General features: G+C 42.0%; 1 protein-coding gene across 3 annotated transcripts in view; it reads right to left on the bottom strand.

Moving 5' to 3' along the window:
* The window catches only part of TNR (tenascin R), a 932265-nt gene that overhangs the window by 140047 nt on the left and 779848 nt on the right, over positions 1 to 12370 (bottom strand). For all 3 annotated transcript variants that reach the window (XM_073593414.1, XM_073593413.1, XM_073593415.1), the window contains one exon: positions 78 to 197. In XM_073593414.1, the coding sequence (XP_073449515.1) occupies positions 78 to 197 (120 nt within the window). The remainder of the gene's footprint in view (positions 1 to 77; positions 198 to 12370) is intronic.

Raw genomic sequence — 12370 nt, 5'->3', positions numbered from 1 at the left:
AAAACAATTTTTGATATAGTGGAAAAAATACTAAGACTTGAAGACCAAGCTGAGAGTTCCCACTGGCATTTCATTACCTTTAGTAGATTGGTAAGACAGTCGATAATGATGGAGCGAGGAAGGAGGTGGTCTCCAAATTACTGTCATTGAGTCTTCTGTTACATTTATCACAGATACATCCATAGGTGGTGCCACTCCTACATAGAAAACAAGCAAGAAAAGGAAATGCATTACATCAATGGAAATTGCAAAAAATGAAACCTAGTCACTCTAGAATATAAATTAAGGTTTCAGTCTACCTTGAATGTATTTTTCTATTTTTGGTAGATGTGGGTAAACCGCCTTACAGTTTTCACAATTCAGGTAAAGCGGAGTTCCACCCAAAAGTGGAACTTCCACTCATCTGTCTCCACACACCCTCCGATGCCACATTTGGCACCTTTCAGGGGGGAGGGAGGAACGGATACCTGTTTTTTGCTAAAGGTCAGCAGCTTTAGAGTACTATTTTTCTTTTAGCCCTGTCGATCAGATAGCCCCATATTTGTGTTTTTTTATGTATATTATGTTTTTGCTTGTATAGATTTGCTGTATATGTTTTTATTTTGTTATGTTAATTATGTCCATGTTTGTGTATGTTTGTTTTGTATGTTGGTTCATGTGCACCTCTCGGAATATACTCTTGTTTCACCCTTCCCTTCCCCACCCACTGTCCGCGCCTCTTCCCTTCCCCTCATGGGGGAACCCATGTAGACAAATTAAGAAGGATAGTAAAGGTCGATTTATTTTTTTGTACTGTACAATTTTAGATCGCTCATATATCCCTTCGCCATATTCAATGGTTTATATTTGATAAAATAGATAGTGCATGCCTATTGGTCAGTGATTTTAATAACTATATGGATTCCGCAATAGATAAATATAACATAACGGATAAGTAAACATCATCTGGGGCTATGGCCTTTGCTAGATATATAGCGGAATTGGGATTGATAGATCTCTGGAGACACCGTAAATCCAACAAATAGGCAATTTTCATGTTTTTCTAGTTATGAAGCGCTCTCTAGAATAGATTTAGCGATGTGAACATATTCCATGCTACCATGTCTTTGTGATATTAGATATGAGGCTAGGGGTATCTCAGATCATTCCCCTATAATATAAAATTTTTATTTCAGGACTAATCTAGGATATACGCTATGGAAGGTGAACCCATATTGGTTTTCACTCTTTTCTTCGTCTGAAGGCACTATGATTGAATTAATTACTTATCAGAATATAAATAGAACTTCGGTCTCACTTTTAATATATTGGGATGCAACGACAGCGCATGTTCAAGGCCTCCTCATCATGCAGATATCAAAATTTAAGGAACAAACTAGGCAGTGGGAAAAAACCGTAGCTGATAATATGATGAAAGCCGAATCTTTATATATGATTAATCCAAATGAAGACACAAAAAAAGAATGGCTCCACAGTCAACTACATTTTGCAGCAGTGGCTAAGAAGAAGGCAGAAAATAAAAGATTTTTTTCTACAACAACCATATTTTGAGGAGGGAGAGGGGACAGGGCACATATTGGCAACTGTTGTAAAAGCTCAGCGGCCAGCATCATATATAACTGAAATACAATCATTTTCAAATAAGAGAGTTGATACTACCCCAGAGATATTAGAGGTATTCAGGGAATATTACCAGGCACTATATAAGAGTAGGGTATCCTATTCGGAGGAGTCCTTGAATATATTTTTTGATGCTATTGATTTACCAAATATCTCAGAGGATGAAAGGATGGCTTTGGAGGGCCCATTAACATTAGATGAGCTAAAAAATGCAGCATTTAACTTACCTAATAATAAAGCACCAGGACCAGATGGTCTTCCAGGAGAAATATATAAAAAATGTGGAGGTGTGCTGTTATCTGAATTGCTCGATGTTTTTAATTACGCCATGGAGGTGGGCTCACTACCCCCTCTATGAATGAAGCAGTAATTATTGTCCTATTGAAACCTGATAAGGACCCAAGTAACCCTGACTCATATCGCCCATTATCTTTGCTAACGTCAGATATCAAGCTGCTGGCAAAGATACTGGCGACCAGACTATCAAGATATATTTCCAAACAAATCCATTGTGATCAATCAGAATTTATTCCTAATAGATCTACAGCAAATAATATTAGACGGCTTTTTTTAAATTTAGAACTCCCAACAGATAACATGGGAAATAGAGCTATAATGTCACTCGATGCGGCTAAAGTATTTGACAGTATAGAGTGGGTTTTTTTGTGGAACTGCTTAAAACGATATGGGTTTGGCCTCAGATTTACTAACCACTTGCCGACCGCCTCACGCATATATACGTGAACAGAGCGGCACGGGCAGGCAAAATCACGTACCTGGTACGTGATTGCCTTCCCACGGGCGGGGGGTCCGATCGGACCCCCCCCCCCCCGGTGCCAGCGGCGGTCGGCATTTGTCTGGCAGCGATCAGAGATGAGGGGAAGGCCATCCGATCGTGGCCCCCCCCTCGCGATCGCTCCCAGCCAATGAGAAACATCCCCTGCCTGTGTATAGTACACACAGGCAGAGGATGTGATGTCATCTCTCCTCGGCTCGGCAGTTTCCGTTCCGATGCCGAGGAGAGAAGACATCCAAGTAAGTGTAAAACACAAACACACACAGTAGAACATGCCAGGCACACTAAACACCCCCGATCCCCCCCTGATCGCCCCCCGATCCCCCCCAATCACCCCCCCCCCGTCACAAACTGACACCAAGCTGTTTTTTGTTTTTTTTTCCTGATTACTGATTGGTGTCAGTTTGTGACAGGTAGAAGTGTTAGGTCAGTGAGTATTAGCCCCCTGTAGGTCTAGGGTACCCCCCTAACCCCCTCTAATAAAGTTTTAACCCCTTGATCACCCCCTGTCACCAGTGTCGCTAAGCGATCATTTTTCTGATCGCTGTATTAGTGTCGCTGGTGACGCTAGTTAGGGACGTAAATATTTAGGTTCGCCGTCAGCGTTTTATAGCGACAGGGACCCCCATATACTATCTAATAAAGGTTTTAACCCCTTGATTGCCCCCTAGTTAACCCTTTCACCACTGATCACTGTATAACCGTTACGGGTGACGCTGGTTAGTTTGTTTATTTTTTATAGTGTCAGGGCACCCGCCGTTTATTACCGAATAAAGGTTTAGCCCCCCGATCGCCCGGCGGTGATATGCGTCGCCCCAAGCAGCGTCAGATTAGCGCCAGTACCGCTAACACCCACGCACGCAGCATACACCTCCCTTAGTGGTATAGTATCTGAACGCATCAATATCTGATCCGATCAGATCTATACTAGTGTCCCCAGCAGTTTAGGGTTCCCAAAAACGCAGTGTTAGCGGGATCAGCCCAGATACCTGCTAGCACCTGCATTTTGCCCCTCCGCCCAGCCCAGCCCACCCAAGTGCAGTATAGATCGATTACTGTCACTTACAAAACACTAAACGCATAACTGCAGCGTTCGCAGAGTCAGGCCTGATCCCTGCGATCGCTAACAGTTTTTTTGGTAGCGTTTTGGTGAAATGGCAAGCACCAGCCCCAGGCAGCGTCAGGTTAGTGCCAGTAGCGCTAACACCCACGCACCGTACACCTCCCTTAGTGGTATAGTATCTGAACGCATCAATATCTGATCCGATCAGATCTATACTAGCGTCCCCAGCAGTTTAGGATTCCCAAAAACGCAGTGTTAGCGGGATCAGCCCAGATACCTGCTAGCACCTGCATTTTGCCCCTCCGCCTGGCCCAGCCCAGCCCACCCAAGTGCAGTATCGATCGATCACTGTCACTTACAAAACACTAAACGCATAACTGCAGCGTTCGCAGAGTCAGGCCTGATCCCTGCGATCGCTAACAGTTTTTTTTGTAGCGTTTTGGTGAACTGGCAAGCGCCAGCGGCCTAGTACACCCCGGTCGTAGTCAAACCAGCACTGCAGTAACACTTGGTGACGTGGCGAGTCCCATAAGTGCAGTTCAAGCTGGTGAGGTGGCAAGCACAAGTAGTGTCCCGCTGCCACCAAGAAACCAACACAGGCCCGTCGTGCCCATAGTGCCCTTCCTGCTGCATTCGCCAATCCTAATTGGGAACCCACCACTTCTGCAGCGCCCGTACTTCCCCATTCACATCCCCAACCAAATGCAGTCGGCTGCATGAGAGGCATTTTCTTTATGTCCTCCCGAGTACCCCTACCCAACGAACCCCCCCCAAAAAGATGTCGTGTCTGCAGCAAGCGCGGATATAGGCGTGACACCCGCTATTATTGTCCCTCCTGTCCTGACAATCCTGGTCTTTGCATTGGTGAATGTTTTGAACGCTACCATGCACTAGTTGAGTATTAGCGTAGGGTACAGCATTGCACAGACTAGGACACACTTTCACAGGGTCTCCCAAGATGCCATCGCATTTTGAGAGACCCGAACCTGGAACTGGTTACAGTTATAAAAGTTACAGTTACAAAAAAAAGTGTAAAAAAAAAAAAAAACACAAACAAAAATAAAAAAAAATAAATAGTTGTCGTTTTATTGTTCTCTCTCTCTCTATTCTCTCTCTCTATTGTTCTGCTCTTTTTTACTGTATTCTATTCTGCAATGTTTTATTGTTATTATGTTTTATCATGTTTGCTTTTCAGGTATGCAATTTTTTATACTTTACTGTTCACTGTGCTTTATTGTTAACCATTTTTTTGTCTTCAGGTACGCCATTCACGACTTTGAGTGGTTATACCAGAATGATGCCTGCAGATTTAGGTATCATCTTGGTATCATTCTTTTCAGCCAGCGGTCGGCTTTCATGTAAAAGCAATCCTAGCGGCTAATTAGCCTCTAGACTGCTTTTACAAGCAGTGGGAGGGAATGCCCCCCCCCCACCATCTTCCGTGTTTTTCTCTGGCTCTCCTGTCTCAACAGGGAACCTGAGAATGCAGTCGGTGATTCAGCCAGCTGACCATAGAGCTGATCAGAGACCAGAGTGGCTCCAAACATCTCTATGGCCTAAGAAACCGGAAGCTACGAGCATTTTATGACTTAGATTTCGCCGGATGTAAACAGCGCCATTGGGAAATTGGGGAAGCATTTTTTCACACCGATCTTGGTGTGGTCAGATACTTTGAGGGCAGAGGAGAGATCTAGGGTCTAATAGACCCCAATTTTTTCAAAAAAGAGTACCTGTCACTACCTATTGCTATCATAGGGGATATTTACATTCCCTGAGATAACAATAAAAATGATTAAAAAAAAAAAAAATTAAAGGAACAGTTTAAAAATAAGATAAAAAAGCAAAAAAATAATAAAAAAAAAAAAAAAAAAAAAAAAAAAAAGCACCCCTGTCCCCCCTGCTCTCGCGCTAAGGCGAACGCAAGCGTCGGTCTGGCGTTAAATGTAAACAGCAATTGCACCATGCATGTGAGGTGTCACCGCGAACGTCGGATCGAGGGCAGTAATTTTAGCAGTAGACCTCCTCTGTAAATCTAAAGTGGTAACCTGTAAAGGCTTTTAAAGGCTTTTAAAAATGTATTAATTTTGTTGTCACTGCACGTTTGTGCGCAATTTTAAAGCATGTCATGTTTGGTATCCATGTACTCGGCCTAAGATCATCTTTTTTATTTCATCAAACATTTGGGCAATATAGTGTGTTTTAGTGCATTAAAATTTAAAAAAGTGTGTTTTTTCCACAAAAAATGCGTTTGAAAAATCGCTGCGCAAATACTGTGTGAAAAAAAAAATGAAACACCCACCATTTTAATCTGTAGGGCATTTGCTTTAAAAAAATATATAATGTTTGGGGGTTCAAAGTAATTTTCTTGCAAAAAAAAATCATTTTTTCATGTAATCAAAAAGTGTCAGAAAGGGCTTTGTCTTCAAGTGGTTAGAAGAGTGGGTGATGTGTGACATAAGCTTCTAAATGTTGTGCATAAAATGCCAAGACAGTTCAAAACCCCCCCAACTGACCCCATTTTGGAAAGTAGACACCCCAAGCTATTTGCTGAGAGGCATGTCGAGTCCATGGAATATTTTATATTGTGACACAAGTTGCAGGAAAGAGACAAATTTTTTTTTTTTTGCACAAAGTTGTCACTAAATGATATATTGCTCAAACATGCCATGGGAATATGTGAAATTACACCCCAAAATAAATTCTGTTGCTTCTCCTGAGTACGGGGATATCACATGTGTGAGACTTTTTGGGAGCCTAGCCGCGCACGGGACCCCGAAAACCAAGCACCGCCTTCAGGCTTTCTAAGGGCGTAAATTTTTGAATTCACTCTTCACTGCCTATCACAGTTTCGGAGGCCATGGAATGCCCAGGTGGCACAAAACCCTCCCAAATGACCCCATTTTGGAAAGTAGACACCCAAAGCTATTTGCTGAGAGGTATAGTGAGTATTTTGCAGACCTCACTTTTTGTCACAAAGTTTTGAAAATTGAAAAAAGAAAAAAAAAATTTTTTTCTGGTCTTTCTTCATTTTCAAAAACAAATGAGAGCTGCAAAATACTCACCATGCCTCTTAGCAAATAGCTTGGGGTGTCTACTTTCCAAAATGGGGTCATTTGGGGGGGGTTTGTGCCATCATGGCATTTTATGGCCTTCAAAACTGTGATAGGCAGCGAGGAGTGAAATCAAAAATGTATGCCCTTAGAAATCCTGAAGGCGGTGCTTGGTTTTTGGGGCCCCGTACGCGGCTAGGCTCCCAAAAAGTCCCACACATGTGGTATCCCCATACTCAGGAGAAGCAGCTGAATGTATTTTGGGGTGCAATTCCACATATGCCCATGGCCTGTGTGAGCAATATATCATTTAGTGACAACTTTTTGTAAATTTTTTTTTTTGTCATTATTCAATCACTTGGGACAAAAAAAATAAATATGGGCTCAACATGCCTCTCAGCAATTTCCTTGGGGTGTCTACTTTCCAAAATGGGGTCATTTGGGGGGGTTTTGTACTGCCCTGCCATTTTAGCACCTCAAGAAATGACATAGGCAGTCATAAACTAAAAGCTGTGCAAATTCCAGAAAATGTACCCTAGTTTGTAGACGCTATAACTTTTGCGCAAACCAATAAATATACGCTTATTGACATTTTTTTTACCAAAGACATGTGGCCGAATACATTTTGGCCTAAATGTATGACTAAAATTGAGTTTATTGGATTATTTTTATAACAAAAAGTAGAAAATATCATTTTTTTTCAAAATTTTCGGTCTTTTTCCGTTTATAGCGCAAAAAATAAAAACGGCAGAGGTGATCAAATACCATCAAAAGAAAGCTCTATTTGTGGGAAGAAAAGGACGCAAATTTCGTTTGGGTACAGCATTGCATGACCGCGCAATTAGCAGTTAAAGCGACGCAGTGCCGAATTGTAAAAAGTGCTCTGGTCAGGAAGGGGGTAAAACCTTCCGGGGCTGAAGTGGTTAAATGGATACAACTTTTGTATGACTCTCCAAGTGCAAGGGTACAGGCGAATGGTTGTGTATTGGCCCCTATCTTGTTGACCAGAGGGACGAGGCAGGGATGTCCCTTATCCCCACTTCTTCTTGCTCTGGCCATTGAACCATTGGCCAAGGCCATTCGCTCGTCTACAAATATTGTGGGATTCCGTAGATCTACAGGTGAAGATAAGATAGCACTCTATGCGGATGATGCTCTAGTGTTCTTGGGGGATACAGGTCCATCCATGTCTGCAGTTATGTCCTTGATAAATTTGTATGGCTCCTTTTCAGGATTTAATATTAACTGGGACAAATCTGTAATGCTGCTTGTGGACCCTGAGCAAGATTGACATCCGCGCCAGACTCATCAGATGGCCCTGGTTACATCATTTAAATACTTGGGAGTGATAATTACACCGAATGTCACAGAATATACACATCGGAATATACTCCCCCTAATTGTTAAAAAAAGACAATTAAGTAAAACATGGGGCAAATTTCAATTGTCCATTTTAGGGAGGGCGAATCTGGTGAAGATGGTGTGGCTGACCTAGTTGTTATATGTATTGCTCAAGTGCCCCATATGGTTGACGTTATGATTATTTAGAACCATTCAATCAGTTAGTAGGGATTTTGTGTGGAGGGAAGCCCCCTGAACAGCCTATTGATAAGGGGGGAATTGCGATACCTAATGCAAGATTATATTTTATTGCATCACAATTACAACATTGGCATGGTTGGGAGGTAGTGGATGTGGAGAACCCTATACAAAAGATAATAGCATCTCAATTTTAAAAATACCCTTTAGTTCAACTAATATTAGCTAACCACTTTCTTAATAAAAAAAGTTCCCTACTTTCTACTTGATTCACAGAGTATGGGAAGCAGTACGAAATATTAGTCAACATAAGGGATATACGAAATATATGCCCATATGGGATAACTACTGCCTTTAAGAATTCATTAAACTTTCAGAATTCTCAGACTGAAAAGGCAGGCATAATATTTCTTTATCAACTATATGAAGGGGATGTCTTAATTCATTTTAATATATTAAAAGACCGCTATCAGTTAACGTACAATAATTTCTATCAATACCTTCAAATACGTCATGCACTACAAGTCCAAAGTTCAAAAATCCAACTACAGCATGAACAGTCTAAATTATTAACAAAGGCAACGTTGGTTGCCTGTATGAAAGGAGGATTAATAGGAATTCTTTATTCTAATTTACAAATAATGGAGAACACTGAAAAACATAAAAATAGTCTTTCACGGTGGCAAGGAGACATAGAGGACTCAGATGGGGAGGATTGGACACGTGCTCTGGAAACATGTCCTAGGGCACCTCTTTCGCCTTCCCAAAGCTTATCTCAGCTTTTTATTATACATAGAGCTCATTACACTCCACAAAAACTCTATGCTTGGGGAAAATATATAACACCGCTATGCCCGCGATGCTCTTTATCTAATGGCTCTCTTATTCACATGCTCTGGTGATGTCCAAAGCTTCATCGATATTGGGAAAAAGTATTTACAACTTTAAACCTATTATGCTCCACTGAGATAATGGGGACACCCAAACTTGCAATATTAGGTATAATACCTGATGGAGTATTACCAGTAGAGATGCATACTATGTGGATAAGATCTCTATATTTAGCATCACGTTCATAAGTAGTCGTTGTTCGCAAGTCGGAGGTTCGTAACTCGGGGACCCCCTGTATTATGCTTTTTTTTTCTTCTTTTTTTAATATGTTAAGTTACTTTGGTCTGTGAGGTGCTTGGTTTGTTTGGTTTATGTGTTTTCTTATTTTATGATACTATGTAGAATAACCTGATTTATTATTTGTTTGTATGTATTGTAATTAAAATAAAAAACAATATTTGATTGAAAAAAAGAAAGGTCAGCAGCTACAGTATGGATGGAGATGAACTTACCTTGGTGGCCCTGCAAAGCAAATAGCATTGGTTGTGATTAGGTCAACCAATGAAGAAGAGGGCCATCAAAAGTGCCCCTGTGTAATGCATCCTCCATTCTCTACTGGCCAAGCTAAAACACTCATTAGTTGCGTATCAACTGACAGCTAGAGAGATGTGATCCATGTTAAGGCTTACAACTCTACATAGCAATTGGAGAGGTTTCAGCATCATCTGTTCAACATCCATAATAAATGGGCCCCTATATCTCAAAGGGCCCTTGTACAGCTGTAGAATCTGCCCAAATAGTATGTCCACTCCTAATGTCACCCATTTAATCTCTAACAAGTAACAGCACAGTCTCTTGCTAGGCAGACTCCTTCACTTTCTGATAATATTTCAATCTGTCCAGTAACCTGACAAGATTCTCTTGTAAAAAGCAGAACACTGGAGATAAATGTCACTAACTACTGAAGGCCAGCAACAGGCACAATACACTGTGCTGATATTTTCTAGATTTTTCACAAACCAGTGGATAACCCATATGCCTATTCTATCAGCAATTCCGCCTTTAAAAGCCATGCATCTTTCACAAAAAAAAAAAATCACACCTAAATAATTTTACAGCAGCACCAAGCATTTACCATTTTAATCTCATCCCCCATTTATTCTGCTCCAGATATGAGTATGCCATTTATACCAAACTGCATACAACTGTTTAAACACTTCAATACGGGGCACTTTCCCCCCTTCCTTCCCAGACCAATTTTCAGCTTTCAGCGCGGTCACACTTTCAATGACAATTGCGCGGTCATGCAACACTGTACCCAAACTACACTTTTATCATTTTCTTCCCAGAAATAAAGCTTTCTTTTGGAGGTATTTGATCACCACTGTTTTTTTTTTTATTTTTTGTAAAACAAACTAAAAAAATTGGGGGGAAAAAACATTGTTCTTTGTGTCTGTTATAACATTTTGTTTTTTCCTTCATTGATGGGCACTGATGAGGCTGCACTAATGGGCACTGATGAAGCCGCACTGATGGGCACTGATGAGGTGACACTGATGAGGAGGCACTAATATGTAGAATTGATGAGCCTGATAGGCGGCACTGATATGCAGCACTGATGGGCACCGATAGGCTACTCTGATATGCAGCACTGATAGGCGGCACTTATGGGCACTGATAGGTAGCACTGAAGGGCACTACTGATGGGCACTGATAGGCGGCATTGATAGACAGCACTGATGGGCACTGATGGGCACTAACAGATGGCACTGATAGGCAGCATTGTTGAGGAGGTACTGACAGGCATTACTGATGGGCACTGATTGGCATCTGTGAAAGGCTATAGACAGGCGTTACGGATGGGCACTGATTGGCACTTTGATGGGCACTGATTGGCATTTTGATGGGCACTGATTGGCAACTTGGGTGGGCACTTATTGGGATTTAGGTGGGCACTGATTGGCATTGTGGTGGGCACCTCTGATGGGGGCTGTGCTGATAATCAGTGCAATGATTATCAATGCACGACCCCCCCTCCAACAGGAGAGCCGCCGATTGGCTCTCCCTGTCAGCGCAAACCAAGGAAAGCCGATTACCGGCACTTCCTGGTTCACGCTGTGATTGGTCACAGCTAATAACGTGGTAAAGAGCCTCCATCAGAGGCTCTTTACGATGATCAGAGATGTGATGTGTCACAGTGACACACCACAGCACTGATCGCCGCCCTGTGCGCCCCCGCAGGCGCGCGTTGGCTTGTTATCCTGCTAGACGTCATATGATAACCAGTCAGAATAACTGAACCACTTCCCGGCCGTCATTCTGCTATAGGCTGGGTGAGAAGTGGTTAGAGAGGTCCTAAACCCAAAACCAAAAATGTAATATATTGCAGCTTACCAATCATTAGGTGTGGTGGCTGCATTAGTTTTCTTTTTTAGGCTTTTTTCCCTTCTGTTTTTTTACCTGGTGATCTGGACAGTAACAGTATTAGAATGACCCTACGCTGGATGAATAAGCACAGGAGGCACAGCCAACAGCAGCAGGGGAGGGGGGGTGTTAAATTTACTAGCAGAAGCACAATCAAATTGAAGCCAAACTCTATCACACAAGATTACTATATACTGCTGATGAGAAAAGGTATTTAGCAGTTTATATTTACTAAAATAATTGCACTTCCATGTTCTGTGTACTGTGGGAGACCAGATATAGTGAATGCAGGGTCCTGGGTTTAATAACACTTTAATCTAGTAGGATTTATATAAATACAATTATATATATAAAAAATGGGGCAGACTTGAAGGACCACTTGGTCTTTTTCTGCCATTATTCTTCTGTGTTTCTATTTATATATGATCCCACTCATTTTACCATTGCCTCCGGCCCACTTGTGTCTTACGCTCACTATAATAAAGTAAGCAGATAATAACTGTAGCAAGGTCCCGGGCCCTCCAGAGGCCTAATGGTGACCTCTAGAGCTAGGGACAGCTGACATCCTTCTGTGCAGAGTGGGTCACAAAGCATGGTGGGTGTAGTGCAAGGTGGATTGATGGGCGTCCGACACTTCTTGAATGCAAAGAGATTTAGTGTTTCTTAAACAGAACTGTGGGGGAGAGGGTTAGGGCCAGGACACCATTTAGTAGTTGTAATGTTAATTGGCAGACTCCAAGACCTCTATAAGCAGAATGTCATGCAGGGAAAGCCATCCAGCTAGACACCATATCTGCATGAGTAGGACCGCTGTCTCCTATGGCAACAATCTTGTAACAGTTTCTAACAAAGGCTACAATGAACTTCTTCACTTATTCTACAATCTCCTATTGTAGAACTTCACTCCACTGAGCTCCCAGTCTTTCACTAGACTAATATATCTCCTGAGCTCTTCCACTCTTCTCACTGGCTGGGTCCCCGGCTTGGCACTTGCTAATGCTTTCCCACTTCATCACTGTCCCCTGGTGGTGAGAATAGTGCTCAGGT

Source organism: Aquarana catesbeiana, linkage group LG07 (assembly GCF_042186555.1).
Source record: "Aquarana catesbeiana isolate 2022-GZ linkage group LG07, ASM4218655v1, whole genome shotgun sequence".
NCBI classification, from domain to species: Eukaryota; Metazoa; Chordata; class Amphibia; order Anura; family Ranidae; genus Aquarana; species Aquarana catesbeiana.
Note: the sequence above shows the minus strand (reverse complement) of the source record. Positions and strands in the feature narration are given on the sequence as shown.